Below are 11,456 nucleotides of genomic sequence, written 5' to 3' on the forward strand. Positions count from 1 at the left end.
ACCATTTACTGAACAGAAAAATGAACACTGTTTATGATAGAACAATGGCCACTGTCATGGCACAGGCACTCGCCGCCAACCCCAACATGTCCTCTGATAAGGCACAGATGCGCCTCTACCTCGATACACTCAAGGCCATGGTGCCTCAGTGTCCCAAGAACCGTAAGGTGTCCAGACAGGAACTCATCGAGCACGTCATCAACTACATCAGCGACCTTCAGGATACCCTCCAGTCCGAATCGGACTCTGACAGTCGTCCAGGGAGTCCTATGGACGGCGTCGGTTTCAGTGACTCCTTCAACCAGCAACCACAATATGGCGGTTATGGTGTTCAACCCGACCAGTACTCCATCGGCAACCAAGATTTCTACTCCACTGACACTGACAATGTTCTTCAACCTCAACATGGGTACTACATCAATTCTACTTCCAGTAATTTTGGCAGTACCACCAGTTCCTACAGTGGCTACATCGCAGACTACAGTGGCTATAGCAGTGACGGCAGCAACTGCAGCGCATACAGTAGTGGATCGCACTGAAATTAATGCATTAAAATTGTAAATATTGTATAGAGACAAATTAACTAATAAATACCTTCTATGTATATTAGAAGTATTACAAGCCCACCATCAATTTCTTTACTCTCTTGTTAAAATTAGGGGAAAACATCTTGATTGAGCAGTGCATTCTGCTGCAATTCATTCAATTTTAGTCTGAATCTTAAACCAGGTACACATCCGTTAGAATGTACTTATATAATGCCATACTATCTGTAAAATCTATACACTGCCTCCCTATACTTATAATAAATGTAGCAGTCACGCCCCAATATAATCGATACAGTTTCGTACTATCAAATAGATTAAAACCTGGAATCCTTGTATCAGATGTTAATCAACTGATTAACAGAAATAGCTATGAAATATTCTTTGAAATAAACTTTCTTGTTTTGGGGGATATTCTCAAAACAGAGATAAAAATGAAAATAAGTTTCACCTGGAATATCCGCAGAAATCGTTTTTCATTGCCTGCCATTTGCTACGTGACGGCTTGTGGAGTCATGAGAATGGTGAATAGATATGATATGAAAACACCAAACGATTGTATAAAATTCAGCTATGATTAAGAAAATGTTCTATATCTACTGCGAGACTGTCCTTGCACAACTCTCCTTATATGGTACTATAAAATGAACGTTGTCGTTCATTAGGCCAGGGACTTGCGTCCTTCCTTTAATCTTTTAAACGTTTACAAGAGAAAGCCACCGGCCTGATTTCAATGAAATTCGGGATATTATACAGACGTCGTGACTGTGTTGTACTCTTTCAAGAGAAAAATTGTCTTTACATGATGTGTCATGTGACATACGCACAAAGATAAGTGTGTATATGATTTTATATATATATATATATGTGTGTGTGTGTGTATGTATATATATACATACATATGTATATATGTACATATGCATATATACTGTAAATATGTATATAAGCTGTATATAAGTGTGTATATACTCTATATATGTGTATGTACTGTATATGTACTTATACATGTATATATGTGTACATATACTCAATATGTGCATATATACTGTATATGTGTATATATATGCATATATATATATATATATATATATATATATATATATATATATATATATATGTGTGTGTGTGTGTGTGTGTGTGTGTGTGTGTGTGTGTGTGCGTGTGTGTGTGTGTGTATTCATACACATATATGTGTATGTATACATGTATGTGTACATGTATGCTTCAAGTTTTAATATCAAGAAACTAGAAAGGAGTATATTTACTAAATGTATATTATATTTACATTATCCATTTGTTTTTCTTTGTGTTCAGAGCAATGACTGCTTTGTCCTCTATTGTCCCCTAATAACCCCTGTGACTTAAGCTCGGTGTAAGGATCGGCAAGTTTTTTGGCGCTTCAAAAAACGCCCCTTGACCTCAAGGAATTGAGAAACTCACTAATAGAAGCTCTGGAACTTAAGCAGACGTAATGACCCACCGAACCATCCCAGTAGTCACTTAATCACCTTTCTTGACAACAAATCTCGTTATATGAAACAGGTTAAGGTGAATAAGTTCTGAACCAGTCTGAACATACCGATACGCTTACTAAAATATTTATAGATTTTTGTAATGTCATGTGACATTTTATACATTTCAACATATTTTATACATACTATAACGTATGTATGCTTCAAATATATAAATCTGTCTCTTTGACAGAGAAAAAACTGTTCTAGACGTTATAACATACTTTATTGTTGTACCTTTAAGTGATATAGTTTTATGGACACATCTTTCCTTTAGTATTTGCAATATCCATTGCGTTTCAGGCAACAAACGTATTGCTTTCCTTTGCCCTATAATTCCCTCAAGTGTCTTGCGTAATTACCTAAGCGGGTAAGGATTGACAAGATTTCTGACGTCTCTTGACAACTTCCCCCGCCCCTTGATGTAAGTCAGCTTTGTGGCTAAGGTTCTTCCGAAAGAACCGAACATACAGACCTAATTAGGCCATCTGACCATCCTAGTGCAGTCACTTAATTGTTCAGAAGTAATATTTAATCACCTTTGTTGACATCGTTACATCACAGATTAAGGGTTAATAAGGTCACAGCTATTTACATATAAGAGTAAAAATAGAATTAAACAAATATGTGTGAATTACTCTATAATTTGCCACTGTAATGAACGTGTTTTCTTTTATCAGCAGACTGATTCATCATTTGTGTTTAGAGTAAAAAGTACATTATCCTTCGTCCTATAAAAAGTCCACTAACTCTGCGTCCATCAAATCCAGCGGACTTCGCATTAAATCTTGCAAATCCGCAAACCTATCTTCTTTTACTCCCTTCATTATGGAGGTTTGGAAAAAAAACTGTTGTAATACGAATATATTTTATTGTGGAAGAAAAAATATTGAATACATTGCCAGTAATGCCTTGAGTCAGCAACTTTCCCAATGACAATCTACTTGAAAATTTTGCTGTGCAGCTGCGTCAATCAGTATCTTTATTTGATATATTGGTGAAAACGTTACTCACCTGTCATCAGCTTTGTGGCCGTTCCCTGCCTTTGCCTCAGTTGCTACTGAAACAGAAAACTCACAAAACGTATGCGATTAGAAAGCCTTATAAATTTAGAATGTACCATGTGCACAAGCGCGTCTTTTCTTATAATTTTAAGGTATTGTCTGGAGTTGTTAGCCACCCATAAGGTTATTTATAATACTAAAACTGCATAAAAATGTTTGTTCACTTTTGTTTATTTCCATTCTATGTTGTCTAAATATATTGCACGTAAAAATATACTATGTCATGCATAATGTTCGTAGATAATACACTGTAATGAACAATGTAAGAAATACACTGTAATACTCAGTGCAAATAACAGACACTATACAATGCACAATGCAACAAATGCACTATATACTTCTTAATGTAACAAAATGGGTTCATAAACAACGAATGTTGACAGTATATACATGCTAGATACTTTAAAATAACTCTTACAAAATGAGATCATATTTCTAATCCAAAATTACTTATTCCACCCCTGTATCTGTTATTTTAATAATTAACAGAGTAAATAAGAATAATATCACTACTTCCCTCTGCGTCCATCAAATCCAGCGGACTTCGCATTAAATCTTGCAAATCCGAAAACCTATCTTCTTTAGTTAGTGGACTCTTTATAGGACGAAGGATAATGTACTTTTTACTCTAAACACAAATGATGAATCAGTCTGCTGATAAAAGAAAACACGTTCATTACAGTGGCAAATTATAGAGTAATTCACACATATTTCTTTAATTCTATTTTTTACTTCTATATGTAAATAGCTGTGACCTTATTAACCCTTAATCTGTGATGTAACCTGTTTCATATAACAAGGTTTGTCACGAAAGGTGATTGAGTGACTACTGGGATGGTTAGGTGGGTCATTACGTCTGCTTAAGTTCCAGAGTTTCTATTAGTGAGTTTCTCAATTCCTTGAGGTCAAGGGGCGTTTTTTGAATCGTCAAAAAACTTGCCGATCCTTACACCGAGCTTATGAAATGGCTTAAGTCACAGGGGTTATTAGGGGACAATAGAGGACAATGCAGTCATTGCTCTGAACACAAAGAAAAACAAATGGATAATGCAAATATAATATACATTTGGTAAATATACTCTTTTCTAGTTTGATATTAAAATATGAAGCATACACGTACACATATATGTATACATACACATATATGTGTGAATACATATACATATGCATATATATACACATATACAGTATATATACACATACTGAGTATATATACATATATACAGTATATATGCATATATACATATATACATTATGTATATATATATATATATATATGCACACGCACATATATATAAATATATATCATATACATAATTTACATATAAGGGTAAAAATAGAATTAAACAAATATGTGTGAATTACTCTATAATTTGCCACTTTTAATGAACGTGTTTTCTTTTATCAGCAGACTGATTTATCATTTGTGATAAAAGTACATTATCCTTCGTCCTATAAAAAGTCCACTAACTCTGCGTCCATCAAATCCAGAGGACTTCGCATTAAATCTTGCAAATCCGCAAACCGATCTTCTTTAGTTAGTGGACTCTTTATATACATGTATAAGTACATATACAGTACATACACACATATATATAGTATATACACACTTATATACAGCATATATACATATTTACAGTATGTATGCATATATACATATGTATGTATATATATACATGCACACGCACACACACACACACACACACACACACACACACACACACACACACACACACACATATATATATATATATATATATATATATATATATATATATATATATATATATATATAATCATATACACACTTATCTTTGTGCGTATGTCACATGACACATCATGTAAAAACGTATTTTTTCTTGAAAGAGTATTATTATGTACAACACAATCACGACGTCTGCATAATATCCCGAACTTCATTGAAATCAGGCCGGGGGCTTTTTCTTGTAAGCGTTTAAAAAATTAAGAAAGGACGCAAGTCCCTTAATTCATTTCATTGCCTGCCATTTGCTACGACATGACAGCTTGCAAAGTTATGACAGGTGGTGAATGCATCAACACACGAAATGATTGTCTAAACTTTCAGCTCAGATTAAGATATTTCATATCTACTCTTGCACAGTTCTCCTTATATGGCACAATAAAACGAAAATTCATGTTTCAAGAAATAAATTGCCTGCAGTCCAAGTGATCATATCCCAATGCCATTATGTTTTGCATTAGGACATTTTTGTTTTATTTGTTTTATGAGGAAATAGCACATTGTCCATCGCTGCCCTTCCTTAGCCCAGTGACTTGTGTCCTTTCTTAATTTTTTTTAACTTTTACAAGAAAAAGCCCCGCCCCTAACCTCAGTGCACTCTTGGATACATGCAGCCGTAACTGGTCGTGATTGTGTTGCATTTTATAATACCCTTTCAAAACATAATAACTTTATATGAAGTGTCATATAACATACGCACAATGATAAGTGTGTTATGAATACATATGTGTATGTAAATAAATATGTATATATAATATACATGTGCACATATATGTAAATATACTGTATAAATGTGTACATATATATGTATATATACTGTATATGTGTTTATAAATTGTATATGTGTAATATATGTATATATACTGTATATGTGTAATATATGTATATATACTGTATATATGTGTATATATACTGTATGTGTTTACACATCTATATATACTGTATATATGTATATATACTGTATATATGTGTATGTATGTATATCCGTATATGTATATATACTGTATTTATGTGTATATATATGCATATATACACACATGCGTGTATGTGTAGAAGAGTATATTTACCAAAATGTACACTATATTTGCATTATCCATTTGTTTTTCTTTGTTTTCAGAGTAATAACTGCATTGCCCTCCATTGTCCCATAATAACCTCTGTGACTTAAGCCATTTCATAAGCTCGGCGTAAGGATCGGCAAGTTTTTTGACGCTTCAAAAAAAAACGCCCCTTCACCTCAAGGAATTTTAAGGCTCACTAATAGCTCTGAAACTTATGCAGACGTAATTATCCACTCGACCACCCCAGTCGTCACTTAATCGTACAGAAGTAATATCTAACACCTTTATTGACAACGTTATCTGAAACAGGTTAAGGTGTAGAAGTCCTGAACCAGTCTGAACGTACTGATGCGCTCACTAAAATATATAGATTTAGATTTATAACGTACGTTTGCCTCAAATATATCAATCTGTCTCTAGACGTTATATTTTCCACATTAACTTTAAAAAAAAATAATTTCCTGTGATATGAGTAGCCTTTTTGTTAGCAATTGCAAACACGGATTACGCTCACTTATATCCGTGTCCGTGTTCCTTAATGTAGTCCATATAGTTTTATGGACACATCATTTTTCTTTAGTATTTGCATTATTCATTGTGTTCCAGACAACAAACACATTGCTTTCCTCTGCCCTATAATTCCCTCAAGTGTCATGCGTAATTACCTAAGCGGCGTAAGGATTGACAAGATTTTTGACGTCTCTTAGACAAACTTCCCCCGCCCATTGACCAGAATCACCTTTGTGGCTAAGGTTATACCCTAAAAAAACGGAACATACATACCTAATTAGACCATCTGATCATCCTAGTGCAGTCACTTAATTGTTCAGTAGTAATGTTTAATCACCTTTGTAGACAACAAACATCGTTACATCACAGATTAAGGCTTAATAAGGTCACAGTTATTTATATAAAAGAGTAAAAAATAGAATTAAGGAAATATGTTTGAATTATTCTATTACTTGCTATTTTCATTAATGTGTTTTCTTTTATCAATAGATTGATTCACCATTTGTGTTTAGAGTAAAAAGTGCATTGTCCTTCGTCCTATAATGAGTCCACTAACTAGAGGAGGTAGGTTTAAGAATCTGCAATTTTAATACGAAGTCCGCTGGATTTAATGGACGGAGAGGGAAGTACTGACATTATTTCTGTTCACCCGGTTAATTATTAGAATAACAGATACAGGGGTGGAACAAGTAATTATTGATTATAAATATGATCCCAATTTGTAAGTATCTAGCACATATATACTGTCAACATTCATTGTTTATGAACCCATTTTGAGTAGAGTACATAGTGCATTTATTACAGTGTGCGTTGTAAAGTGTCTGTTATTTGCATTGTTCATTACAGTGTGTTATCTACGACATAGTGTATTTTTACGTACAATGTATTTAGACAACGGAGGCCGGAAATCATGTAAATTTTTATGCAGTTTTAGTCTTATAAATAAGATTATGGATTTCTAACAACTTCAAGCAATACCTTAAATTATAGGTGAATTACCGATAAATTACAGGTAAGAAAAGACGCACTTGTGTTTCGCATTTTGTGCAGTCTAAATTCATCAGGCTTTCTAATCGCAAAGGCGCCGCTGATGACAGGTGGTAACGTTTTCACCAATAGCTCGAATAAGGACACTGACGCAACTGAGCAGCAAAGTTTCAATTGGTATTGTCAGTGGGATAGTTGCTGATTCAAGGCATTACTGGCAATGAGTACAATATTTTTTCTTCCACTGTAAAATATATTCATATTGCAGTAGCGTAGGTTTTTTCCCCAAACCCTCCTTAACGAAGGGGGTAAAGCAGTAAATATCGAAGCAAATTAAGTGAGGATGAAATATAGATTTAGCCTGAGAATAACGGGTCCATGTAAGCTGAGTCGTGAAAGGAAATATACAAAATATGAGACATTTCGAACCAATCAAAACTTTCCGCGTCACAAGAGGCGTGGTCAAAGACGGCTTCCCTTGACACCTGACTTATATAACCTCGCTCAGGTAAGCAAGGATCATAACTTCTGTTCTGTCTTCCCCATAACTAATATTGGTCTCACAACTTACTGAACAGAAAAATGAACACTGTTTATGATAGAACAATGGCCACTGCCATGGCACAGGCCCTCGCCGCCAACTCCAACATGGCCTCCGATAAGGAACAGATGCGCCTCTACCTCGATACACTCAAGGCCATGGTGCCTCAGTGTCCTAAGAACCGTAAGGTGTCCAGACAGGAACTCATCGAGCACGTCATCAACTACATCAGCGACCTTCAGGATACCCTCCAGTCCGAATCGGACTCTGACAGTCGTCCAGGGAGTCCTATGGACGGCGTCGGTTTCAGTGACTCCTTCAACCAGCAACCACAATATGGCGGTTATGGTGTTCAACCCGACCAGTACTCCATCGGCAACCAAGATTTCTACTCCACTGACACGGACAATGTTCTTCAACCTCAACATGGATACCACTCCATCAATTCTGCTTCCAGTAATTTTGGCAGTACCATCAGTTCCTACAGTGGCTACATCGCAGACTACAGTGGCTACAGCAGTGACGGCAGCAACTGCAGCGCATACAGTAGTGGATCGTACTGAAATTAATGCATTAAAATTGTAAATATTGTATAGAGACAAATTTAACTAATAAATATGTTCTATGTATACCAGAAGTATTACAAGCCCACCATCAATTTCTTTACTCTCTTGTTAAAATTAAGGGAAATATCTTGATTGAGCATTCTGCTACAAGTCATTTTGTTTTATTCTGAATCTTAAACCAGGTACACATCCGTTAGAATATGCACTTATATAATGCCATACTATCTGTAAAATCTATCTTAGAAATTCAAACATTACATTGCCTCCCTATACTTATAATAAATGTAGCAGTCACGCCCCTATATAATCGATACAGTTCCATATCAAATAGATTAAAACCTGGACTTCTTGTATCAGATTTTAATCAACTAATGGATTAATGACTATTTAATATTCTTGCACGAACTTTCTTGTTTTCTCAAAACAGAGATAAACAGAAGTAAATTTCACCTGGGAAATCCATAAAAATAATTTTTCATTGCCTGCCATTTGCTACGTGACGGCTTGTGGAGTCATGAGAATGGTGAATGCATATGATATGAACACACCAAACGATTGTATAAATTTCAGCTAAGATTAAGAAAATATTTTATATCTACTGGGAAAAAATAATTATATGATACTATAATACGCTTTATTTATATGGTACTATAAAACGGAAATTCGTGTTTCAAGAAACTGTCTGCAAGCCAAGTTATCATATCAAAATAGCATATTTGCATTAGGACATTCTTTCTTGTTTTAAGAAAGTATAGCACAGTGCCCACAGTTGCCCTTCATTAGTCTAGGGGCTTGCGTCCATTATTTATTTATTTATTTATTTTTTATTTATTTATTTATTTTTAGTAGGTGTGTGTGTCAGGCCCCCGGCCTGATATCAATGCACCCCGGGATATATACAGACGTCATAATTGTGCTCTATTTAATAATACTCTTTCAAGAAAAAAAAAAATCTTTACATGATGTGTCATGGGACATGCACTCATAGCTAAGTGTATATATGATATATATGTGTATGTGATGTGTATGTATATATGTATATATACTGTATATGTGTATATATATTGTATATATACTGTGTATATATATATATATATATATATATATATATATATATATATATATATATATATATATATCCATGTATACACATATATGAGTATGTATACATATATGTGTGCGTGTATGCTTCAAATTTAACATCAAGAAACTAGAAAGGAGTATATTTACCTAATGTATATTGTATTTGCATTATCCATTTGTTTTTCTTTGTATTCAGAGCAATGACTGCATTGTCCTCTATTGTCCCCTAACAATCCCTGTGACTTAAGCCATTTCATAAGCTCGGTGTAAGGATCGGCAAGTTTTTTGACGATTCAAGAAACGCTCCAAAAGCCGTCACGTAGCAAATGGCAGGCAATGAAAAATGATTTGTGCGGATATCCCAGGTGAAATTTATTTTCCTTTTTATCTCTGCTTTGAGAATATCCCCCAAAACAAGAAAGTTTGTGCAAGAATATTTCATAGCTATTTCTGTTAATCAGTTGATTAACATCTGATACAAATGCATCGATTATATAAGGGCGTGACTGCTACATTTATTATAAGTATAGGGAGGCAGTATATTGTTTGAATTTCTAAGGTAGATTTTACAGATAGTATGGCATTATATAAGTGTATATACTAACGGATGTGTACCTGGTTTAAGATTCAGACTAAAATTGAATGAATTGCAGCAGAATGCACTGCTCAATCAAGATGTTTTCCCCTAATTTTAACAAGAGAGTAAAGGAATTGATGGTGGGCTTGTAATACTTCTAATATACATAGAACATATTTATTAGTTAATTTGTCTCTATACAATATTTACAATTTTAATGCATTAATTTCAGTGCGATCCACTACTGTATGCGCTGCAGTTGCTGCCGTCACTGCTGTAGCCACTGTAGTCTGCGATGTAGCCACTGTAGGAACTGGTGGTACTGCCAAAATTACTGGAAGTAGAATTGATGTAGTACCCATGTTGAGGTTGAAGAACATTGTCAGTGTCAGTGGAGTAGAAATCTTGGTTGCCGATGGAGTACTGGTCGGGTTGAACACCATAACCGCCATATTGCGGTTGCTGGTTGAAGGAGTCACTGAAACCGACGCCGTCCATAGGACTCCCTGGACGACTGTCAGAGTCCGATTCGGACTGGAGGGTATCCTGAAGGTCGCTGATGTAGTTGATGACGTGCTCGATGAGTTCCTGTCTGGACACCTTACGGTTCTTGGGACACTGAGGCACCATGGCTCTGAGTGTGTTGAGGTAGAGGCGCATCTGTTCCTTATCGGAGGCCATGTTGGAGTTGGCGGCGAGTGCCTGTGCCATGACAGTGGCCATTGTTCTATCGTAAACAGTGTTCATTTTTTCTGTTCAGTAAGTGGTGAGACCAATATTGGTTATGGGGAGGACAGAACAGAGGTTATGATCCTTGCTTACCTGAGCGAAGTTATATAAGTCAGGTGTCAAGGGAAGCCGTCTTTGACCACGCCCCTTGTGACGCGGAAAGTTTTGATTGGTTCTAAATGTCTAATTTTTTTTGTATATTTCCTTTCATGACTCAGCTTACATGGACTAATTATTCTCAGGCCAAATCTATATTTCACACTCACTTGATTTGCTTCGATATTTACTGCTTTACCCCCTTCATTATGGAGGATTGGAAAAAAAACTGTTGTAATACGAATATATATATATTATTGTGGAAGAAAAAAATATTGAATACATTGCCAGTAATGCCTTGAGTCAGCAACTTTCCCAATGACAATCTACTTGAAATTTTGCTGTGCAGTTGCGTCAATCAGTATCTTTATTTGATATATTGGTGAAAACGTTACTCACCTGTCATCAGCTTTGTGGCCGTTCC

At 35.2% G+C, this 11,456-nt stretch overlaps 2 protein-coding genes across 2 annotated transcripts; both read left to right on the forward strand.

Moving 5' to 3' along the window:
• LOC119574041 lies at positions 1-539 on the forward strand. Its single transcript, XM_037921131.1, has one exon. The coding sequence runs from the start codon at positions 21-23 to the stop codon at positions 537-539; it is 519 nt and encodes a 172-aa protein (XP_037777059.1). The 5' UTR covers positions 1-20.
• Positions 540-7,999: 7,460 nt separating this feature from the next.
• Positions 8,000-10,359, forward strand: LOC119574042. Its single transcript, XM_037921132.1, has 2 exons — positions 8,000-8,537; positions 10,284-10,359. Exons 1-2 carry the CDS (start codon positions 8,023-8,025, stop codon positions 10,357-10,359), a joined length of 591 nt encoding a protein of 196 aa, XP_037777060.1. The 5' UTR covers positions 8,000-8,022.
• The last annotated feature ends 1,097 nt before the right edge of the window (positions 10,360-11,456 follow it).

This window comes from Penaeus monodon, chromosome 6 (assembly GCF_015228065.2).
Source record: "Penaeus monodon isolate SGIC_2016 chromosome 6, NSTDA_Pmon_1, whole genome shotgun sequence".
NCBI lineage: Eukaryota > Metazoa > Arthropoda > Malacostraca > Decapoda > Penaeidae > Penaeus > Penaeus monodon.